This window comes from Rhodofomes roseus (genome assembly GCF_022264815.1).
Source record: "Rhodofomes roseus strain CIRM-BRFM 1785 chromosome Unknown C8Q71scaffold_4, whole genome shotgun sequence".
NCBI classification, from domain to species: Eukaryota; Fungi; Basidiomycota; class Agaricomycetes; order Polyporales; family Fomitopsidaceae; genus Rhodofomes; species Rhodofomes roseus.
The window spans coordinates 863,506-885,572 of record NW_025952960.1 but is presented as its reverse complement, the minus strand read 5'-3'; the positions used below and the strand labels follow the sequence as shown (position 1 = coordinate 885,572).

The window sequence follows — 22,067 nt, the reverse complement described above, 5'->3', positions numbered from 1 at the left end:
GTGCGATGGGGGGAGAAAGACAGGTGTCCGAGACGCAGCGGTGAACTGAGCAGCGTTGGGCGCAGGCGACTTGGTTTTGTTGCGGAAGTGGGTGCGGGCCAGCGGCATAGGTGTCGCAGACGCAGCAGGTCGCAGAGGGGGTCACAGGGGTAGAGGAGGGGGACATCCTACTCGAACATACGTGACCCGCGGATGTGACGATCGAGCATGTTGCCTAGTCGGGCCATACCCGTCAGGCTTGACAGCAAGGGTGTCTGCACACCTGCCATCCTGCCGGAGTAGCAAGCACAGAACAGTACGCTATGGCTTCTGCAGTATTCCCGGTCAATAAAATAGGATAGAGCATTGCAGACGAAACACTCACGAATGGAGGACAACCAGTCGCTGTGGCGGCGACCTTGCCAACGCTCATGCATACAATCGCACCTGTGCAATCTATCCTGGGGGCGTGGACTCGGAGCAATCATGTAGACGTGTAGACAGTAGCATGATTTCCTTCAGCTTCAACGAACGCACGCTGTTGAGAGCATACAGAGAGTGACAAGGTCGTGGCGGAGAATGGACGGGAGCAAGTTGGTAGGCGCTCAACTGGGCGCGTGTGTGGCGTGACCGCGTTTTCCTCTACCGGGCTCTCCCTCGACCACGACGTGGTTTCTAGGAGTCCTCCTCCCCAAATCCCACTGACGATCACTGCAAGCGGCCTCTGTATCGTTGACGGTGACTCCGACCCTCTCCTGAATCAGCCCGAATATTGCTGAGCGTTATCCAGTGCGCCATGATGCATGAAGACGGGCCCCTGCGGCAGTGCGTACTAGGCAGTACTAGGCCCCGCCTCAGTAAACTTGATGTGGACGCTGCGATCATCCACAGGTCCCACAGGATCTAGAGACTCATGCGTAGGAGTAGACTTGGCAGGAACCACAAGATGTCACGCTCGGATTGCAGGAAAGTATCACAAATCGTTATCCTGTGCTCATTGGGCGATGCCAGACGGCCGTACAACGGTTCATAAGCGGACAATATACGCAAAATTTCCATGTACAAGCTCTCGAGTCCCAAAGCTACTCAAAGTGGGAAAGGTACACCGCGACCGCGACCGGGACGCTTAGCGTAGATCTCCAGCGGAGAAAAGGAACCGAGCGTTAAATCGCGTCGCCTGAGAACAACCGTGCGATCTGCGAGGGGACGTCAGTATATAGGAAATACTAGAACGGAAGAACAAGTTCATTACGCAGTCACGTTGACTCTGGAGGCGACCCACTGGGAGTAGCCTGCAGTAGGTTCACAACTTGCTCAGCGACAATCGAACGTGCGCACAGGAATGCGACTCACCTGTCGACTTCGAATGCTCCCTCAAGCCGCGGACGACTCTTGCGCTTGCGCGTTCTTTTTTTTTTTTTTGAGCGGAGGGCCCGTCACCGGACTACAACGAGCTCGAGACGAGGCTCGTTTCCTCCCGGGGGGAAATGCAGTTACGCACGAACTCCCAAAAGGGAGAACAGTGTGGGACTCGGGACCGTCATCGCACCGCTTCGCCGTCGTCATCTTCGTCGCGGTCGTTGTTAGCTCGGCTTGTCCGTAGCGGTGCTCTGGTCCCCCTGCTTTACCCACTAAAAACCCCCGTGCCGCCGGACACCCGACTGGGCTTAAGACGGCAAGTTGTTGCTCGCTCGCGCTGTGCACGAGCAGAGCGTCACCCGTGATGGGCAAGAGAGTCGGAGGGAAAGCGATTGTCGATGGGGAAGAGCGGGGAGATGTAGAGCGGTGGATGATAGTAGCTACAGCTTGAGGTTTGGCTCGGGTGTGCCTGCAACAAAGGTCAGTGTCGGCATGAACTCCGGTGACCACGAACACTCACGATCCACCCTAGCCAGGGGCGCTGCTCATTATATCATTTTTAAGCATTTTGCAGCGGCGCCCCTCTTCCCAGTACGGATGTGCGCTAGCACGCTGCAGTACTACCCGACGATGCGGGCTTGCACTGACGGCTTGGACGTCCCCGTACCATACTGACCGGCAACCGACTGCAAGGCATGTCATATGCGGTGCTGTCATCGGTGCGCTGCGTCGGCGGTACGGTGCCTCCGGCGGCCTACAACATTGGCAGGCCACCTCATGCCAGAGGCTGGACCCTTTCGCGCACAAACGACGTACCAGGGATATGGAAAGCCCGTTTGGGGCGAGTGAGGATTTGACCGGGGTGGTCCGGCAAATATCTTGAGGTTTCGCTCGGGCGACCTACGGGGCGAAGGTCAGTCGCAGCTCGCATCCGTTCCACGACAGACACTTACTTTGGCCCGAGCCAGGAGCGCCGCTCACATTCCTTCATGAGCGACGCCCCTATCCCAGTACGGTCATGCGCTAGCCGGCAACGGTAGTCCGACAGAGCGGGCGTGCACCGGCGGCGGGGACGTCCCCGTACATATTGACATAATGACCCGGCACAATCTCGTCGACAGTGGGTCGCAATGCCCCGTCTCCGCTGGTGCACGGCGTCGTCGGTACGGTGCCTCCGGCAGCCCACACCGAGGTGCAGGCCACCTCATGCCGGAGGCTGGACCCATTCACGCAAGTACGACGTACTGGGGATGTTTGATGCCCGTTTGGAACTTGGTAGTGGAGGATTTGAATGCGCTCGCCGGGATCATAAACCCTCGACGTCGGGACGTGGCCTGCAGTGAAGGTCAGTCGAGGTCAACGACGGGCATGACTACGAGCACTCACATTGCCACGTCTTCCCACCCGCACGCCACAACTGGCTAGCCTCGTGGTCTGCCGGGCCGACGATGCGTCGGGTCTCAGACCAGTCAACGGCGGGACGGTCCCCATACACAGTCCGCGCACCGTGTCCCTGCGGAGCCGCATGACAGCGACGCTCCTGACCCTTGGTGCGCGTCTGCAGTACAGTTGCTTCCAGCTACCGACGACGCGAGTAGCTGGGCCTGTGTCGCCGCTATCATGGCGCGGACGACACCAGGCTGGACGGTCCCATCACCAATCGTGCAACGTACGGGTGTGCCCTTGCGGGACTTGGGTTGCGTCGTCTGACATAGAACATTGAACCCGTTGGAGGGATTTGTCTTCACATAGGTCGGTCATAGTCGCATAATCTTGAGGCACACATATTGATGATAGGTCTTGCCGCACGCAGGCTTGAGGCACACTATCTGCCATTCCGGTCAGCGACTGCCTAGACCACGAACCACGAAGCAGACTTACTGTTGTCGACGTCGAGAATGGCCACGCACCTTGTGGCGTTGTGGCTCAGCTGCGGGTCGGTCGCGTTAACGCGTGTGGCGTCGGTGGATAGACGAGGAGGATGGAAGCAGAAGGGCGCAGTACATCAGTGAGTGCTTCTGCTATGTCGATCGGCGAAGGAACATACCTAGTCTGCCGCTGTTTGGCGCGCGGCCCTCAGTTCAACTTGTGGCGCATCGTAGCTGAGCCGACCCATCCCACTGTTGGTGAGATGTGACTACGTGCGGCGGTCGAGTTGCTGTTGGCGAGGGAGAGGATGGGGCCGGGGACCCTACATGGCCGTCGGAGGGCAAGAGGGATGGGGGAAAAGTCGCGTCCGCCCCCGCTCCTTATACGCCTTCGTGTGGGTCCATGTTTGGTCCGACCAAACAATCCCTGGTGTCTCTTGTTTGTCATTTCGAGCTCAGCCGTTAGACTCGATTTGGGCACCGGCTTGTGGTCGATGCCTTATCGATAATCAGAGCCCTACTAGAAGCACGGACCATGCTGTGGGCGGTGCTCTCCATCATCATGGGTTCTCCGAGCGTCGCAACGGCCTTGTTTTCGGTGACACGGCGCTGTTTCCCGACACGAATATGGCGAGGATGACTCCCCTTATCGCAGTGCTTGCGCGTGTGGTGTTGCTTCTCCGCCCAGGCCGGCCGCGCTAGCGTTTCCATTGAAATTTCTGCACGAGAGGCGCGGCGGGTCGATGGACTTGAATGAGTTCGCCGACTTTCTGCGCGACGGTTGATTCATGTTAACTGGATTTGTTACCTGATACGCAGAGTTGTTTGCTTCTACGTTTGCTTCTACTAGTAAGTAGGCGTGGGCGAGGTCTGCGCAAGCCAGAGACTGGTTCGATATGTCCCGGCCGCCTTCACAGCATTCTATGATTGCGGCGGTGACTGCGATGGAACTCCGGAGAAGGCTTCGACGCAGAACGCTTGCAGCGAGATCAGGGATGAGCGGTGCTGTTATCGATCTTCCTGCGACGCGTTATTGGCTCGTTGCGTATTTGACGTCCGGGGCGGAAGCCGTGTAAGCAACGCCTCAAGCGACCTGTTTGCAAAGCCATATAAGATACCTTCAAGCCAAACCATACGTTATCACTCGCCTTGGATTTTGCGGCGAATATTTGGCGAATACTGTCCGTAATGGCCGCTGAACCGCACGGTGCAGCGACCAGGCGGTACATTCCTATGCATATGATTGCCATTGTCGACTCGTACCGGCGATTGCACCTACCGATTGCACCTTACAGGGGCAGTCGCACTTGGACAGCATCACCAGTAGAATATATGTATCTCGAAGATCTTGTCGAAGATGCCTGACAGCTGGTATGCATTACATCCGTCAACAGATGACCCAAATAATATTAGGGATACTCGACTACGAGAGGGAGGCGTTGAACAGGATCGATTTCAAACCCAGAAATACGCGGCCAGCATTGTCAATCGCTCTCAGGCCGAGTAGTGCACGGCCTCATCAGGAAGAAATCGAGTCGCGCTAACGCATGCACATATCTGCAGTATGATGGCCAAGCATACATCAGCGTCGCTCAAAAGGTAAAGGAGAGAATTGAGACGCATGTTGGTTTCACCCTGTGCGTCTGAGCACGTCTTGGCCTCGCACGCACAAGGGCTACTTATCCCGAGGACCAACGAAAAGGTCTGCGTCAGGACGGACGCTCACGCGTCCGCCCTCCCTCGGGACTTACCTGAGCATATGTTGCAAGGGGACTTGATCATGAGTAATCCGTGCACAGCAGGGGAGTTGACACAGAGGCAAGCAAGCGACTATTGGGTGTCCAGAGCCCCGTGGCACCGCAGCGACCGCATCGGCGAGGTCCGATTGGCGAGGTCAAGCTCAGAGACTAGCGGGGTGAGTGGAAGTGCCGCCAGAGTGCAGCTGGCAAGAGACCGACAAGGGACCCCGTGAGGACCCAAGCACAGAGCGTTCGACCGTAAGTGGCGGGAGTAGCCGAGCGGTGACTCAAGTCCAAAAGCAGAGCCAGTCGAGTGAAGACAATGCCATGGAGTCCGAAGCAAAGCAAAGCAGTCACAGTCGCCTAAGAGCCCCAGGTGGATCGATGAGTAGCAATCAGCCAGAGCCAGGACACACCATGCTAGAGTCGACGATAGACAGGTCTCTAGAGAACTTGGGGGGTAGCCGCAGCAGTCGGGGAGAGCCAGACCTCGAGACAGAAGCCAGAGATAGATACCCAGATACAGCGGAGCGGAGTCGAGTCGAGTCCAATGACGGAATGGGAATGAGGTGCCACAGACCAGAGCCAGAACCCAAACGGTCGACCGGGGGAGCGTCTTCCACCGCCTTGAGCTGATCCTGGACCACCTTGACACGGTCTTGCGGGTTGCTTCCTTCAAACAATCGTCTTGACTGAGGTCGATGGCCAAGCAAGGTGAACCTGTGAGAATATATTTGGCAAGGGCTGGGACGAACTCACCGGCATGAGCATCAGCTTCAGGTGGCGTCGGCCCCCATCGCCATGCATACGAGCACGTTACACCGTAGGAGAAGAGGACAGGTCGGGTTCCGAGGCAGTAAGGCTGGGTGGTGGTGAGGAGGAAAGGTCGGTTGGGTCGGTCTCGTATGTAACCCGTCTTTTATGAGGCTGAGGGCGGCGCGGACTTCAACACCAGCCTCATGTCATGTGATCGCGTGTGGCGGCCAATCAATGATGCCGTCAGCTTCCTGATTGGGAATGGACGTCCCTGCTCATGATGACCGTCGTACCAATGCACTTATAAGAGTAGTTTCGTGAGGACAGTCAACAGTAAAAGCGCATTGTAAATTAGGTGCGGCCATGCATACGGCATCAAGTCATACCCGATTAAAATAAGGACAGTCATCACTAGCAGTCTCTGCTGAGCCGCTGAGCTCCCCTTTCCCGGTGTTCGAGAGATGAACGCAGTTTCGTATACGTACACGTGTCAAACAACTAATATACACCATCGAGAGGGCGCCTCAAGGTTCTGAGTACAGACACACATGTCCATCGGCTTCACGACAGGCATGTGCATCCTACGCCTTCTCCGTGAATCCGTTGATCCACTCCAGAAGGTCAGCGTTGACCTTGTCTGACGCTTCGAGCTGGACCCAGTGCCCAGTATCGTAGTCTTTGATTGTCAGGTTCGTACATACTTTCTGCATCGTTGGCACAGACAGCACGGGAATGCACACGTAGTCCTTCTGGCAGGCACCAAACAACACTGGTTTCGTGATGGTTTGGTTGGCTGCGGGAATGCCTGCGGAAGAAGGGATAAGCTCTTCAAGAAGCTCGAATCAACGAACAGTATACCTTTGTCATCCGCCGCAGCTATGCCGCTGAGATAGGTCCTGTACCAGTTGAGCGAAGAGTCGATTCCGTATCTCTTGATCAGATCAGAGATGTACTTCACGTCCTGTCATAGCGTTCGCGGATGTAAGGATTGAATAACGTGAGACGAGGAATGCGATCTACCTCCTCTTTGAGGTAAGACGGCCAAGGCGCCTTCCGGTCATTCAGTATCCACGCTTTCAGCGTGCCCCGCGGTCCCATGTCGGTCTTCCATGTCGCAGGGTCCAATGGATACAACGCGCTCAGGAAGGAGTCCAACTAACAGAGGCCGATAGTCAGCAGCCACCATGGATTTCTCCATGATCAACACAAGCTTACATGTTCCTCGATAACCTTGGCCGTGCCGTCTTCGCAGAAGAAACTGGGCTACGTTAGCACCGCCCATGCACAAATCGTGAGAAAAAACAACGCACTGCCAGTAGCCATACGTCTCGTAACCGATGTATTGCTTGATCAACGCCATAGCTGCCTCATACTCGAACTCGGCAGCCGACGGCGAGTACCCGACGGCGAAAAAAGCGAACCCTTTGAAACGCCCCGGATAGTAGCTTGCCAGGCGTGACGTGAGGATGCTTCCCCTGTAGTTCACACAACGTTTGTATCAGCTTACAGTATGAATCGCAGCCGGTGAAAGCCACGAACCAGTCATGACCAATCGCGATGACCTCGCCCACGTTCTCCGCATCGAGGATATCGATGACGTCCGCCGCCATCGCACTCGGCCTGAACAGCTCAGTGTCCCTCGGCTTGTCCGTCTCGCCCGATCCCAGCAAATCGGGTATGATCAGCGCAAACCCCGCCTTCCTGAAGAAATCGACCTGGTTGCGCCAGTCGTACGAAGTTGAGGGGAAGCCATGGACGAAGAGGAGCGTATCTCTGGGCGTGCCTTCAGCGGGGATGGACGCGTAGCTGTACTTGAGATCACGTTTCGTGATAACAGTCTTGTAGAGGGATCGATCCATGTTGGCTGCGGGGAATTTGCGAGTGTGAGTGAGATGGGCTTTATGGATGGCTATGCGGCGCAGACCGTATCATGATCTAGGGACACTCCGCGCGTGTGGTAAGGGCGGCGGTGGCTCGGCGAGATGGCACATCTAACTTAAACCCAGTTTGAATTGTGAAGATCGGAAGATCAAGCCACAGACGCGCAAACAATCACAGAACAGCGGCATCCTACGTGATGAACAATAGGTTCGACCTCGTCCACATATGAGAGACGCAGCAGAATGGATGGGCGCAATCAATCCACGTCAACAAAGGGCCCAGATGGCAGGGTGAAGCCGCGCTTCTAAGATGCGATGTTGTATGATAATCAATAGCTTGCAACTACGAGAAATATGAGCGGACATACGAGGATGATAGATCACGTCTGTGTCGACGACCTGCTGGTCACCGGCGCGACGAGGTAGTGTGTCCAACTACTTCGAGCTACTGCAGCGACCGCCAAAGATGTGCGAGTGTATCCGAGCATCATAGACGATAGCGCTGATTGTGTGGATGACATGCCTGAGCGAAGGAACTAGAGCCTGCGATCATGCACTAAAATGACAAGCCGCTTTCAAGCTTTAAGCCCCGAAGGAAATGCGGTGAAGCCAGACGGCCGGTTCCGAAACCATTCATCGTCAATCTATGGCAAGACTGCTTGAACGAGAGATGTCATCTGATGCATAGTGTGTACGAACGTACTTAGTAAGTGTCAGAGCGCCTTCACAATAGCGCGGTCGACAATCGTGATCCTTGAAACACTCCGCGAGCAAACACACACAATACGGGCTGATTGGCTGTATGCATATAATAACCGGCTTGAGCTCGTCCGACAGCAAAGCAAAGCAACCCTTCCTGTCGACGCGGCCCTAGATTGGTGAGCATACCTTGAAAGGGATAAAGCTCGCGCTGCCATGCTTTGAGGTATATGCCGTAAAAACGTTACGGCATCTAGCTCAAGGCTGTCAACGCATGACTCTGACGACATCTGAGCTCAGCTGGGTGCCGACGGGGAGGGTTATGTATGAAAGGTCAGACTGTGGACCTGGAAGAAGAGTCCCGAGCAGCGCGGGGCGACAAAACATGGCAAAAGGTATGAGTGCGGCGTTGCCCTATGACCCGGCTGATCCTCATGGAGAACCCAGGTTTGCGGGACCACGTAGCGGTCTGGTCAGGCAAAAAAGGCGTGGTAGTGACAGATGTAGAAGGCTAGGAAGAGTAGTAAGTGGAGCCCCTGCCCCTCACAACAATTATACGGAAAGCGTGCAATGCCATCCCCATCCATCGACTGGAGCAGTTGGGAAGCGGGAACACACGAGAACGCACCTGATCGCCCTTCCCTCACTGACAGCTTATATGCACCAACATGATGCTCTCTCTTCGCCCGAGATTACGCCCGACATACTGAGTAGCAAGGACGAGTGCAGGGTGACGCTGTTCAATCTGATGGGGGCAGTCGTTATTGAGAATGGACGAGAAGATCGATATGGTAGAGCGATCCGTAGCTGAGGCCTTAGGTATTCTTCGGTCGTTGTGTGGTATTGAGACTGCTTCTGGAGATGACTTTGGGAGAGACCGGTGTTGGTTGGGTGTTGGGCGACGACAGTCATGGCAAGGGCGTTGAATCAGGTTGAGTCGGTTGACGCGGAGACGCTGGACCAGGCTGGACCATGTGCATGAGCGCTGAAGATCACATCGCTACTGAACCGGGCGCATAAGCGTTTACCCAACCGTCTTTGCTTCCGCACTAGTTCGTCACTCACCCAATAGACCAGCCCGACTGGCAAAATGAACAACGGACCAGCATCCTGCTCGTTGACTGTGTTACCACCCTCGCCGTCCATTGCGTTTGGTGGCCTTCGTCGCCGGTGAACATGATTCCAGCCTAGTGACGAAGCAAACCCGAATGTGAACCCTCGTCAGCAGGAGCACGGAACAGGGGGTACGCACGAACAACTTCTGCAAACTTTAACAGGAAACGTCGATTTGAGGTGTCTGAACTCGCAGAAGCAGACTGTATGATGCCGCGGTCAACGCATTGGCCTCAATCGCAGTGGCCAACTTCACCGAAGGCACACACCTCTCCTCGGGTCAGATACTTCCTGTATATACGTGTGTAAGCATCTCAGTTCTCCTCTTTCGTTGCTGTATACTCATCAGGCTGAAGCAGCTGATACCGCAAAGACCTCAAGATTACTCGCATCTTTGGCTATCCTCGTGTGTTGCGGTCCATATATGCGGGCTGTATCCTGCGCAAACTGGCGGACGTTTGCATTAACAAGGTAACGAAGTGAGTGACAGTATTAAGGTCTTGAAATATATTCTGACTGCTCGGGAGAAGGTGGTGGGCGGAGGCAACCCGTAAGACGAACGACCGTGTCCTCCCAATTAGGAAACGGCTTGACAGCCCTTTCACAAACCTCTGTTAGTATTCACAAACGTGACTTTGTTGAATGCAAACCTTAAACGCGTTGAATGCGCCAAATAACACGCAAACAACGCGCCCCGCGGTATAAATACGGGTGCCCGCCGCGGGCTATAAAGCCAGCTGCCCCGCCCTCCCTCTCCCCACCAGCAGTCCGTCGCACCTCGCCTCTCGACTTCACACTCAGAGTCTCACTCTTACTCGTTACTCTCCAACATGCGCTTCTTCAACCTGCTCGTGGACGTCGGTGTCGGCGTCGGCACCCTCCTCAGCAGCTACTGCCCCGAAGATGGCATCGCCCCTACCTCCAAGCCTCCCGTCGTCATTGACAAGGCCTGCATCGCGTGGGGCAAGACCGTCGATGCAGCATTCAACCCCGTCGGGTACGTCGCGCTGTTCCTCATTGCACGCATATTCTGATGTCTCATCCATCAGACTCGCGTTCCTGGGCATCAAGGACGGTTCGTTCACCATGGGTTGGGATGGTGTTTTAATTGGGAAATGGCGAGGGTGCGTACATACTTCTACCCATACCGTGCCTTGGCCTGACTCGAACCCGCTCGGCGCGCAGCGGTCACCTCGCCATCTTAGACGACGACATGTCGCCCGACGTTTCCTTCGTCAACGGTACGACCAATAGCGACATTGATATTCTTGATACCGGGGGTACGCCTGACCCCGGAGCGCCAACCTCAACGGCGCGGACTTCGGACGTAAACACCGGCACCAAGGATATCAAGCCCGCACCCTGCATCATCTGCTCTTCTCTGCGCGACGCACCTACCGCCACCGTCGACCGCCAGGCGACCATGGTCGCAGCCGACCTGGAGGCCGAGTACAAGTTGGTGCCTCTCGTGGACTCCGAGTCGGTCGAGGTGGACTCGCCCCCGACCGAAGCGGAGAAGCTGATCGCGCTCTTCTACGCGTTCACCATCCCTTTCTGGACCGTCTTCATCTGGCTCAAGGTCGACACGAAGCGGCGCGCTCTCATCGACGACTTCGCCGCCTCGCTCGCTCGCCGCTGCGCAGACTGGGTCGCTGTTTGCATCACCGCGATCCTCCGACCCATTCGCAACGCCCTCGCCTACTTCGGCCCGTTCGCGAAGATCATGAATGGCATGACCATCCCGTGGGACTCGAACGGGAAGGTCTTCGTTACAACGAAACATGGCAAGTGGATGGTACGTGTCCCCGACTCTCATCGCGCTCGCCGATGCTGACATGTATTGATAGTCTCTGGCTGCCCTCTCGTCATCCGAGTACATTCTGGTAGAGGGCTCGCCCGACGACGAGGTATGTCTCCTCCACTCACCTACTGTCACTGCGATACTGATTGCATCATAGGAGCCTGAACCTGAGCCTGCCGAGGCCGAGGAAGCAGGGCCTGCACGGCGCATCTCCACTTCTGGAGCCCGTGACAGCCGCCGCGGCCAGAAGAAGGCCAAGAAGGATGCGAAGGCAAAAGCAAAGGCCAAAGCAAAGGGCTGGGCGTGAGCTTCAGGTATGTCCCTCCGCATCTCACACCGCCGCACACCCCTGATCGTCCGCGTATAGCTCAGCCCCGCCTCGCATCACCACTCTCCCCAAACTATTGTATCAATATTCGGTCTCGCCTCGTCCCCTGTAGCGTTACGGTTTCCATCCTCTCGGTTTCTCATCTACTTACTTCTCTTTCTTGTACTATACTGGGATCTTGGTGGCCGGCGAACCTCAGAGCACCGATGCCCCCGTGTGTTCTTGAGGTTCGTCGATCATCGAGGCGAGTCAGGCGAGCGGAGGGGCATTCCGCGAGTCTGGCTTGTAATCCCTTCCCCTTCCCCCTTCTCCCTTTTCCTTCTTCCGTTTCCTCTCTATTGGTATTGTCGTTCATCTCGTCTCATCTCTGGGTTTCGGTCTTGCATAGCGGTTCGGACATCTGCCTTCTTGTCCTTGGCATTGGACTCTGGCACTCGGATTTGTACCCGGCGATTGTAGAGTTCATTCTCATAGACTTCGATCTGTAGCATGGTCACGTATTTATACGATATTTATTCTTTTGTCTCGCTTGACTTCGAAGACGATGGTCCTCATCTACGTGTCGATACTGCACTGACATTGACAATCTGGACTGAACTTGAAACGTTGAGCTTGTATGAGGTCACAGCATCCCCTGGCTTGAGGATCGTGTCTCGCCAATTGGGTATCGCCCGTGCGCAGGAGTCCAGTCGTGGGGAGCCTCGAAGTTGTACTTATAGCGGATGCCATACGTCCTGTTCGAGTCGACGTTGCCCAAGCGGAGAAATTGTGGAACTAACTCGAGAACGACATCAAGCCCAACATGCAAGTTGCCCAACGCCGTTCGGTGCCCTCACGCAGCATCTGCGCTGGCACGAAGCCGGAAGCTCTGCAGTACAACGGAGGGGTACGTTGATGCTCGCCGCGAGGGTCACGCCACCGGAGCAACACACCATATTGGCGATAGCATGCTCTCCCGGTTGGCCAGATCGCTGAATGTAGGACTGAGGCGTACGACGACGAGCTGGGGAAGAAGTCTGGATATACCTTGAAGAGCAGTCGTTCCTTGCGGATCCGAACTCACAGCCAGCGCGCGCGGACTGCGTAGGGACGAACTGTCATCTTGCGTGTTCGGTGCAAATGATGTTTCCTCTTTCTTTCTGTTCCTGTGCTATACGTGAAAGTGTCAACGCACACGTCCGGTACCACGAAAGTTTCGTAGTGAGCCCAGCGACTCGCTATGCCCCAGAACCATCGAGGGCCAACGGAAACACGCCATGCAAACAGATTACACTGCGGCGTTAGGGTACACCTGATGATCTTACATACCATCCACAAGCAACGACTGTATTTTACAAAGGGAAGACAGGGCCTAGACCGCACCATTCTCAACGAGCTTGCCACAAACGATGTATTTGTTGGAAAAGTGGTCCATCCAGCCTTGGTGTGATCCCTGTCAGAGTACGTGCAGACGAACGAGCGTATGAACATACCTCGCATGTTCTCGCTGCCAATCGTTCGAGGTTCAATGAGTGCACACAAGTAGAAACCGAAGCAACGCACATCTCGTCGGGCGTGAGATCATCCAGCTTGTCAAGCGGCTGGTCGAGTGGGGTCAACATCTCTGCAGCGAGGTCGTGAGCATGGCCAGCAACCAAGACAGAGACTATGCGTACCAAGATCAAAGGATTGCTTCGCCATGCCGCGAGAGGCGTCGCGACCAGCAAAGTTGGCGTACATGCCCTCTGCAGAACGGATGAGCACACTGACGTCAGGCTAATCCGAGGACAACATACGAGGGCCATAGAAGTTGCGTCCTGCCGTCACGTCGTACACAATGCCATTGATCGCCAGCAGGATGCGCTTCCCGTCCTCTCCGTTGAACGGCTCGAGCGTCTTGGGCGTGTACGTCTTGAACAGGAGTGTGGGAGGGTGCGCCTTGGGCATCCACGAGTAGCCGCCTTTGAACTCATGCGGGACGCTCTTCGACTGGGAGTTGGATGGCAAGAGGATGCGCTGCACAGCATAGAGGATGTACAGCAGCAGAGCGGTGTTCACGGGTGTGCCGAGGTCGAAAGCCATCGTAGCGAGCGGTATGAGAGCTGCGACCAAGCTGTGAGCGCTGTGAGCGCTCTGCCAGCCCCATCCTCGCCGACTGTGTCAGACGCTGTCAGACGCCTTCCGTAAGTCATCATGCAGCAGCACCCTGTCGTACGAGGGCCACGCAGCCACGAATTAGATACCGCATGTGAGGCTGAGATCCCAGAGTTCTCGTGCCCAGCGGCGCGGAGAGTAAAGCAGCAGGGGAGTCGGATGTGCGCAGCCGTCGCCACAACGTCCAGAGGGTGCGCATATAACCGATAGTCATGACATCTATATATGGTATACTGGCGTGATATGTAGTACAGGCTGTGTCGTGTAGCTGCGGGATAGTCTTGTGTCATACATGGTCGTAGGAGTGGTCAATAGACCGTTCAAGACTCCCGGTCTATAGGTATCGATACATGAAGTGTAAATTCGTCGCATCTCAAAGCACAATTTCACAACTCATTGCCGCGTAGCGAGCGCGGCGATGAGGGTGTCGTAGTCGAGTTTTGCAGCTACACCAGAGTTGTCAGGCATACATCCTACACGCTGAGCGATGGAAGCGGACGCACCCTTCAGCACTAATCTCGTGAACTCTCTCGCCAGCTTAGGTTCCCCCTCCTCCAGCCGACGCAGATGTTCGGTGCTAAGCTTCCACAGAACTGCTTGCCGCTCCACAACGCAAGTCGCGTTGCGAGACAAGCCACTCAAGGTAGAGAGCTCGCCGGCTAGCGTGCCCGGGACCATGGACTCTTCCGTCGGGCGCGTGTGCTCGCCGAACTGGTACGTAGCCCTCAGCACGCCAGACTCTACGATGTAGAGCCCATCAGACTCGTCGTCTTGCCGCCAGAGGACCGTGCCTTCTGCGGGGCAGACGCGCTCGAGGCATTGGATGAGCGGTGCAAATCCATCCCTGTCGACTGGCCCGTACGAGGAGAACACCTTGACAAGGGTGTTGTAGGGCTCGGGTGCCTCCGCGACTTCGTCATCTGGCGGGGAGTGATCTGATGAGGTGGTAACATCAGCTAGGGTGTCTCTACATCCACCTCTCAAATGGTTTACCTCGGGCAATGGTACGCCATCCGGCTTCGACGAGCTGCAAGTTTCTCGGTGTCGCGGCGACGGCTTCCTCAAACACGAGACTAGAGGCTTCCCGACCAGGCAGCACTGCGTAGAGGACATGAACAGTGACACAGTAACACAGAGGACTACGCGTACCAACTGCCTGAGTCTCTGTCTTTTGGCTGCTGAACCACGTCCTCAGGTAGACATTCTCGGTCCCTAACACCCCATCTATCAGCTCTTGCCTATCGCCACATGGAACAAAGCCAGCACTCACACTCCAAGGCATCATTGAAGGTCGCAAACAGTTCCACGCCCTCCGTGTCCAGAAGCTCGACGTTTCTCAACGAACGCCCAACGTTCGACTCCAGCGAGAACCCGCAGAGTACGAGAACCACGCGCCGCGACGCCAGCAGACGCTGCACGCGCACGAGTGCCTCTGCCGCGGACATGTCGACGCCCGCGACGAGGCTGAGGTCGAGGATGAGGAAGCGCACGGGGTTGCGCTGCCAGGCGGGGCCCTCGACGAGCGTCCGGATTGTCTCTTCGACGTGCGTGATCGTGCCGAAGAAGAGGAAACCTGTGGGATCGCAATGTTAATAAACCGAGCGCCTGAATGATGAAGCTGAGTACCCTGTAACCGGACAATGGATGTCTGCCTCGAAACCTCGCGTATGTAGGCTCGATGTGCACCGGGCCGACGCACAGTCGACATGACGGTCTCGCCGGTGTGTAACGTCCGGATGCTCTTTCGTTGTGAGCTCTGTACCACAAAGAACACACCTGTAGGGACACATGATGGGTAAGGTCCGGCAGACTGTGTACGGCCGAGGCGAACGTACAGCTGACGACAATACCGAAGATGACACCGATCACGAAGTCCCAGACAGTCATGCAGATCATGATGCTGGCGATCGTAATGTACTCCATCCTATGTCCTGTTCAACTTCTGAACGCACATTGGGGAGCATGCATGACTCACCGACTAACACGATGTCTAGTGTCCCACAAGGCCTCCTTGACTAAATCAATACCCAATACAAAGATGAGGGCGCCAACGACCATGACCGCTTCGTGATGGACCGCACATCAGCAAAAGTAATTACCGCTGCTATGACTGGTACTTACGGATATAGGAAATAGGTCCAGTCCCGATCAGGAGTAATACCGCAGTAGCGGCAGCAAGCATGAAGCCTGAGACACGCGTCGTTCCACCCACTCGGTAGAACCTATCAGAAGACGTCAACAACAAAGCCTACCAAACCTGATATCATGATCTACTCACAGCAGTGTGTTCACATAGACGAGATAGTTGGGCCTGCGAGGCACCATTCAGCGCGCAGGACGAGACAGTGCACTTGAGTGGTACCTACACTGTACCCAGTGCGCCTGCAAGGAAATTGGAGTAGCCATGAGCGACTAACTCCTTGTTCGTGTCGACATCGTGATCCAACGAGACAGCTAAGCAGTCATTGTCAGTCCTGGACTTGACAGACGTGCACGCCATCACAAACCTAGAGCAGGGACGTTGAGAGGAGGGTGTAAGATGTTGAAGAACAGCCTATTTGACATGAGCGTTGCCAATCACGCCAAGACGACTGAATCATGAGACTTACAGAGCGAGTTGCGTCGGCAGAGTGGCCCAGAACGCGTCCCACTGGACAGCTCTGAAGTCTGCGAACAGAGTTAGGGTGACTCGGACAATGCGGGCCGCTGTTGAACCCACCGAACAATGTGTAGAAGTGATACCAAGGCTCACGAGACGTTCCCATATCGAACAGCCACCCATTGTCCCGAAGGGCACCCATATTCAAGTGTGCAGCGGCGACTACGATATAGAATATCACCGGAACCGCAAGGAAGTCTATGTTGATATGGTTCAGAAGCCGTGCCGAAGGTATACAGATGAAGTCATAGGACGTACACATCGGGAAGATGAGCTGGTGCTCATACTTGTGCGTGATCAGCCGCAGGACGACAGCCAACGCGAGCGCGGGTGCCCACAGCAGGACGTTACGGATCGTCAGAAAGACGTAGGTCAAAGCCTCCAGCGAGAAGTCAAAGTCTTCTTCGGGCATGCCTGTACTGACGGTGAAACTGCACATGGACACAAAACCATTGAGTGGAGATACAACCAAAGCACGCACGTGGCTCACCCTGTGATCACTAGGAAGACACCAACGCCACCAATACAACTGTCCGGATTGACGTGAACAACACAAACTTGCGGAAACGCGAGAATGGGCGGCTTACCCAACAAGGATGTGCCGTGGAAAGAAACCGATCAGTGAACCAAGCCTCAGCGCGCCAAGGAGGAAGAACATCAGCCCTGCAAGAAGTCATCAGATGAATGTGCATTCAGGGTTGTTCAGCAGACCGTACAACTGACCTGTGAGGATAGACGAGAATGCAAACGCCAGAATGGTGGTCGCAAGAACCGCGCGGGGATTATCCTCGCCAATGTCTTCCGCGATGCTGTTCGCGAGGATGTGGAAGAAGGGCTGTGGAGAGAGAAAGAGATCATAACATCTTCACCTGTGACGCGTCTATGACACAAGCGAGTACTTACCACAACCTCAATCATCATACTGCCATTCGCCCCCGCGAAGCCACTTCCCCCGGCGGAGTATATCAACTGCGCGATGATCGCCCTGGAATGCCCCCGTCAGCTCGTCAACCCTCGTCTACAGCAGCAAACACGAGGGCACGCACGAGACGAAGAACATCGACACCCCGGTGCCGCCGAGCCCCACGAAGACCCCCGCCGCGGGGAATATGATCATGCCATCTGAACGTAAAGAAGCCTCAGCGCTGGCCAACGTGATCGTGCAGTACGTACGCACAGGAGACGCCGTCGAGGATGTTGAGCAACGTGCCCAGAAGCACCGCCGGCAGCGACTGCACGGCAATAACTGCAGTGTCCTTCGCCGCATGCAGGCTGAGATGTGGTGCAGGTGGGCGACGCAGCAGGGACAATAGCCGACTCGCACGTTCCTTGCCCTTGGAACTGGGGTGGAAGAGCCCGCCGTTGCCGTGATGCGCGGCCTCCAGATCTACCAGCAGAGGTGTCGTCTCGGAATGCACACTGACTCTGTCGACTTGTGCAGCGCCCGCGAAGGAGCGAACGGGAGACAGTGCAGATCTTGCTGAGGGGTGTTCCAAGGACACATCACCAGCAGGGTCAGTGGGGAGACGTCCGTTGGGATATTCCAGGGTCGGAGTCGGCGTCGACGAGCTTCCAGGGGACTCGTCTTGGACCTGCCGAGCTAAGAGAAGTGATAGCCCTGATGGGCCCTGGCGTCCGCGGGGAGTGGCAGCTCCAGACGGCGTAGTGCCCATAGTCGTGGTAGATGCAGTAAGGTCTGTCAAGCTGTCGGTGGAGCGATTCGAGGAGACAAGGGACACCGTCGAACCGGCCTGAGGTGCGATTCCCGTAGAGGCGGCCTCGCGTGTAGTATCGACCTCCGGGAATATGAACGCGTCCTCCGAGTGAGGCGTGGCGCTCGGCGTGCGGAGGGGTATCCTGGAGATGTGCATAGTGCTGTCCCGGATGGCGTCCTGGCTGTGGACCGCCGCATTGCGGGGACGAGAAGACTTTGAACTAGACGACACAAAGCTTCTCGGCTGTAATAGGCTTGTCACACAGCAGTTCAGCAGCTGATCACGCAAACGATGAGGATTATGTACGAGGAACGTTCTTACCCGGCTCGTGCTACGGGAGACGCGCCCATTCGTAACCCGTCGTGAACAAACGGTGATCCTGCGTCATTGCCGGCTGCGAGCTTCGCTCCCGGGGCTGGTTCATCGAGAGGCGAGTCCGGCGACCTTCGAGGGATCGACATTGTGCTCGCGAGAGCGGAGATCAGCCCACGCTGGCCTCGAGGGCAAAAGTGCTGCCAAACAGGGGCGGAGGGAGGGAGGAGTAGCGCATCGACTTCTGAGGCACCGGCCAAGGACGATCGCCTTTACCCGGATAAGAAATTATGCACAACAGGAGCGGTCTCGTGACTCCGACGGTCTGCGCGTAACGCGTGGCGTCACGCGTCGCCCTCTAGAGTTGCTTCGACGCGTTCTTCGCAGTAGGCAGTGACTAGACAGGCTGCTAGGGAAGTCATGAAAGCGTTCAGAGAGTGGAACATGCACACCAACTCCTCACACCGGAATCTCGGCAGGCAGGACAATCGGAGTCGAGGCGACGTTGGATGTCGCGTCTGTCATGCCGTAGTAGTAAGTATGTAAAGGTCAACGACTGCGTAGACTCTTACTGACTGTACTTGCCTAATGGGATACAGTTACCTCATGCGCACCGCTGCTGTATGGTATCCTTTGTCTGGGTGCCCTCACTGAGCAGATGGGTGTTCGTGGGAAGGAAAGTCGGACGCCAGACGGCCCACGCAGCTCTTTACCGAGACGCGCAAGCAACCAATGACATATATAGCGCACGGAACTGGAGTATATCGAAGACCAGTGCAGTGGCGATGTGACCGACGAGGCGATAGAGCGCCAGAGGTCGAATAGGGAAGGCGGATAGCCAAAACCGTAGGAAAGTACAAGGCGTTACAATGATCGACACAAACTGCGGCATGTAGCTGGGAAGTCAATCAATGACGGTTGAATATATATCGTATCAATACATGACCATGCTACAGATCGAAGTCCATTAGAATAAAGACTACAATCGCCAGATACAAATCCGAGTCCCAGAGTCCGATGCCAAGTACAAGAAGGCAGATGTCCGAACCACTATGCAAGACCGAAACCCAGAGATGAAACGAGGTGAACAACAACACCGGTAGAGAGGAAACAGAAGAAGAGAAAAGAGGAAAGGGAGAAGGGGAAGGGATTACAGGCCAGACTCGCGGAATGCCCCTCCGCTCGCCTGACCCGCCCCGATGATCGACGAACCTCAAGAACACACGGGGGCATCGGTGCTCTGAGGTTCGCCGGCCACCGAGATCCCAGTATAGTACAAGGAAGAAACGTAAGTGGATGAGAAACCGAGAAGGGAAACCATAACGCTACAGGGGACCAGGCGAGACCGAATATCGATACAGATAGGTTGAGGAGGAGGAAAGTGACGGGGCGGGGCTGAGCTATGCATGGACGGTAAGAGGCCGAAGGCAGTACCAGATGCAGAGGAACATACCTGAAGCTCACGCCCAGCCCTTTGCTTTGGCCTTTGCCTTTGCCTTCGCATCCTTCTTGGCCTTCTTCTGGCCCCGGCGGCTGTCACGGGCTCCAGAGGTGGAGATGCGCCGTGCAGGCCCTGCTTCCTCGGCCTCGGCAGGCTCAGGTTCAGGCTCCTATGAGGCAATCAGTATCGCAGTGACAGTAGGTGAGTGAAGGAGACATACCTCGTCGTCGGGCGAGCCCTTTACCAGAATGTACTCTGATGACGAGAGGACAGCCAGAGACTATCGATACATGTCAACACCTGCGGGCGGGATGAGAGTTGGGGAGACGTACCATCCACTTGCCGTCCTTCGTTGTCACGAACACCTTCCCGTTCGAGTCCCACGGGATGGTCAAGCCGTTCATGATCTTCGCGAACGGGCTGAAGTAGGCGAGCGCGTTGCGAAGAGGTCGGAGGATCGCCGCGATGAAAATAGCGATCCAGTCCGCGCAGCGGCGAGCGAGCGAGGTGCCGAAGTCGTCGATGAGAGTGCGTCGCTTCGTGTCGACCTTGAGCCAGATGAAGACGGTCCAGAAAGGGATGGTGAACGCGTAGAAGAGCGCGATCAGCTTCTCCGCTTCGGTCGGGGGCGAGTCCGCCTCGACCGACTCGGAGTCCACGAGAGGCATCAACTTGTACTCGGCCTCCAGGTCGGCTGCGACCATGGTCGCCTGGCGGTCGACGGTGGCGGTAGGTGCATCGCGGAGAGAAGAACAGATGATGCAGGGTGCGGGCTTGATATCCTTGGTGCCGGTGTTTACGTCCGAAGTCCGCGCCGTTGAGGTTGGCGCTCCGGGGTCAGGCGTACCCCCGGTATCAAGAATATCAATGTCGCTGTTGGTCGTGCCGTTGACGAAGGAGACGTCGGGCGACATGTCGTCGTCCCAGGTGGCGAGGTGACCACTGTGCGCCAAGCGGGTCAGGCCAAGGCACGGTATCGATGAAAGCATGTACGCACCCTCGCCATTTCCCAATTAAAACACCATCCCAACCCATGTTGAACGAGCCGTCCTTGATGCCCAGGAACGCGAGTCTGGTGGACGAGATGTCAGAACATGTGAGATGAGCGCATTGAGAAACAACGACGTACCCGACGGGGTTGAATGCTGCGTCGACGGTCTTTCCCCATGCAGTGCAGGCCTTGTCGATGACAACGGGAGGCTTGGAGGTAGGGGCGATGCCGTCTTCGGGGCAGTAGCTGCTGAGGAGGGTGCCGACGCCGACACCGACGTCCACAAGCAGGTTGAATAAGCGCATGTTGGAGAGTAACGAATAAGAGTGAGACTCTGAGAGTGAAGTCGAGAGGCGAGGTGCGACGGACTGCTGGTGGGGAGAGGGAGGGCGGGGCAGCTGGCTTTATAGCCCGCGGCGGGCACCCGTATTTATACCGCGGGGCGCGTTGTTTGCGTGTTATTTGGCGCATTCAACGCGTTTAAGGTTTGCATTCAACAAAGTCACGTTTGTGAATACTAACAGAGGTTTGTGAAAGGGCTGTCAAGCCGTTTCCTAATTGGGAGGACACGGTCGTTCGTTTTGCGGGTTACCTCCGCCCACCACCTTCCCCCGAGCAGTCAGAATATATTTCAAGACATTAATACTGTCACTCACTTCGTTAACTTGTCAATGCAAACGTCCGCCAGTTTGCGCAGGATACAGCCCGCATATATGTACCGCAACACACAAGTGCAGCCAAAGATGTGAGTAATCTTGAGGTCTTCGCGGTATCAGCTGCTTCAGTCTGATGAGTATACAACAACGAAAGAGGAAGACTGAAATGCTTACACACGTACAGGAAGTATCTGACCGGAGGAGAGTCGTATGCCTTTGGTGAAGTTGGCCACTGCGGTACATTCGGCCTGAGCCAGATTGGGGCCAGGGCGTTGACCGCGGCATCATACAGTCCGCTTCTGCGAGTTCAGACACCTCAAATCAACATTCCCTGTTCAATTTTAAAGAAGGTGTTCGTGCGTACTGCCTGTTCCGCGCTCCAGCTGACAAGGGTTCACATTCGGGTTTGCTTCGTCACTAGGCTGGAATCATGTTCACCGGCAACCGAGGTCACCAGACGCAATGAACGGCGAGGGTGGTAACACAGTCAATGAGCAGGGTGCTCGTCTGTTGTTCAGGTTGCCAGTCGGGCTGGTGTATTGGGTGAGTGACGAACTAGTGCGGAAGCAAAGACGGTTTGGTAAACGCTTATGCGCCCGGTTCAGTAGCGATGTGATCTTCAGCGCTCGTCGCCTCAA

The 22,067-nt window shown here is 55.9% G+C and overlaps 5 protein-coding genes across 5 annotated transcripts; 1 reads left to right on the top strand and 4 right to left on the bottom strand.

The window, feature by feature from the left end:
- Positions 1–6,174: 6,174 nt before the first annotated feature.
- Positions 6,175–8,014, bottom strand: C8Q71DRAFT_424357 (Alpha/Beta hydrolase protein). The gene is made up of 7 exons (XM_047918473.1): positions 7,950–8,014; positions 7,241–7,886; positions 7,012–7,176; positions 6,917–6,959; positions 6,722–6,856; positions 6,560–6,662; positions 6,175–6,494 (listed from the first exon to the last, which is right to left on the bottom strand). Exons 2-7 carry the CDS (start codon positions 7,558–7,560, stop codon positions 6,283–6,285), a joined length of 978 nt encoding a protein of 325 aa, XP_047782279.1. The 5' UTR covers positions 7,561–7,886; positions 7,950–8,014; the 3' UTR covers positions 6,175–6,282.
- Positions 8,015–9,826: 1,812 nt separating this feature from the next.
- C8Q71DRAFT_424375 (uncharacterized protein) lies at positions 9,827–11,641 on the top strand. The gene is made up of 7 exons (XM_047918474.1): positions 9,827–9,872; positions 9,924–10,390; positions 10,443–10,517; positions 10,579–11,188; positions 11,241–11,300; positions 11,352–11,508; positions 11,562–11,641. Exons 2-6 carry the CDS (start codon positions 10,224–10,226, stop codon positions 11,499–11,501), a joined length of 1,062 nt encoding a protein of 353 aa, XP_047782278.1. The 5' UTR covers positions 9,827–9,872; positions 9,924–10,223; the 3' UTR covers positions 11,502–11,508; positions 11,562–11,641.
- Positions 11,642–12,647: 1,006 nt separating this feature from the next.
- C8Q71DRAFT_424299 (cytochrome b5) lies at positions 12,648–13,821 on the bottom strand. The gene is made up of 5 exons (XM_047918472.1): positions 13,298–13,821; positions 13,178–13,246; positions 13,065–13,125; positions 12,995–13,008; positions 12,648–12,941 (listed from the first exon to the last, which is right to left on the bottom strand). The coding sequence occupies exons 1-5, from the start codon at positions 13,581–13,583 to the stop codon at positions 12,874–12,876; spliced, it is 498 nt and encodes a 165-aa protein (XP_047782277.1). The 5' UTR covers positions 13,584–13,821; the 3' UTR covers positions 12,648–12,873.
- Positions 13,822–14,048: 227 nt separating this feature from the next.
- On the bottom strand, positions 14,049–17,987 carry C8Q71DRAFT_701268 (sulfate transporter family-domain-containing protein; the record flags this gene model as incomplete). The annotated part of the gene is made up of 21 exons (XM_047920179.1): positions 14,049–14,101; positions 14,159–14,590; positions 14,649–14,753; positions 14,805–14,867; positions 14,926–15,228; positions 15,282–15,431; positions 15,491–15,579; positions 15,631–15,718; positions 15,777–15,877; positions 15,934–15,966; positions 16,022–16,109; positions 16,163–16,209; positions 16,265–16,322; positions 16,375–16,512; positions 16,573–16,745; positions 16,805–16,843; positions 16,902–16,977; positions 17,038–17,149; positions 17,218–17,299; positions 17,361–17,436; positions 17,492–17,987. 21 exons carry the CDS (start codon positions 17,985–17,987, stop codon positions 14,049–14,051), a joined length of 2,802 nt encoding a protein of 933 aa, XP_047782276.1.
- Positions 17,988–19,490: 1,503 nt separating this feature from the next.
- Positions 19,491–21,234, bottom strand: C8Q71DRAFT_424213 (uncharacterized protein). The gene is made up of 6 exons (XM_047918471.1): positions 20,912–21,234; positions 20,780–20,854; positions 20,115–20,724; positions 20,003–20,062; positions 19,795–19,951; positions 19,491–19,741 (listed from the first exon to the last, which is right to left on the bottom strand). The coding sequence occupies exons 1-5, from the start codon at positions 21,076–21,078 to the stop codon at positions 19,802–19,804; spliced, it is 1,062 nt and encodes a 353-aa protein (XP_047782275.1). The 5' UTR covers positions 21,079–21,234; the 3' UTR covers positions 19,491–19,741; positions 19,795–19,801.
- Positions 21,235–22,067: the final 833 nt, after the last annotated feature.

Coding starts and splice junctions, on each gene's coding strand:
- C8Q71DRAFT_424357 (XM_047918473.1), bottom strand. CDS start 7,560: ATGGATCGATCCCTCTACAAGACTGTTATCACGAAACGTGATCTCAAG. Junction 7,177..7,240: donor ATCGCGATTGGTCATGACTG/GTTCGTGGCTTT, acceptor TGTGAACTACAG/GGGAAGCATCCTCACGTCAC. Junction 6,857..6,916: donor CCAAGGTTATCGAGGAACAT/GTAAGCTTGTGT, acceptor GGCCTCTGTTAG/TTGGACTCCTTCCTGAGCGC.
- C8Q71DRAFT_424299 (XM_047918472.1), bottom strand. CDS start 13,583: ATGGCTTTCGACCTCGGCACACCCGTGAACACCGCTCTGCTGCTGTAC. Junction 13,247..13,297: donor ACGCAACTTCTATGGCCCTC/GTATGTTGTCCT, acceptor TCCGTTCTGCAG/AGGGCATGTACGCCAACTTT. Junction 13,126..13,177: donor GAAGCAATCCTTTGATCTTG/GTACGCATAGTC, acceptor ACCTCGCTGCAG/AGATGTTGACCCCACTCGAC.
- C8Q71DRAFT_424213 (XM_047918471.1), bottom strand. CDS start 21,078: ATGCGCTTATTCAACCTGCTTGTGGACGTCGGTGTCGGCGTCGGCACC. Junction 20,855..20,911: donor GCAGCATTCAACCCCGTCGG/GTACGTCGTTGT, acceptor CTCGTCCACCAG/ACTCGCGTTCCTGGGCATCA. Junction 20,063..20,114: donor CGAAGGACGGCAAGTGGATG/GTACGTCTCCCC, acceptor ATGTATCGATAG/TCTCTGGCTGTCCTCTCGTC.
- C8Q71DRAFT_424375 (XM_047918474.1), top strand. CDS start 10,224: ATGCGCTTCTTCAACCTGCTCGTGGACGTCGGTGTCGGCGTCGGCACC. Junction 11,189..11,240: donor CGAAACATGGCAAGTGGATG/GTACGTGTCCCC, acceptor ATGTATTGATAG/TCTCTGGCTGCCCTCTCGTC. Junction 11,301..11,351: donor AGGGCTCGCCCGACGACGAG/GTATGTCTCCTC, acceptor ATTGCATCATAG/GAGCCTGAACCTGAGCCTGC.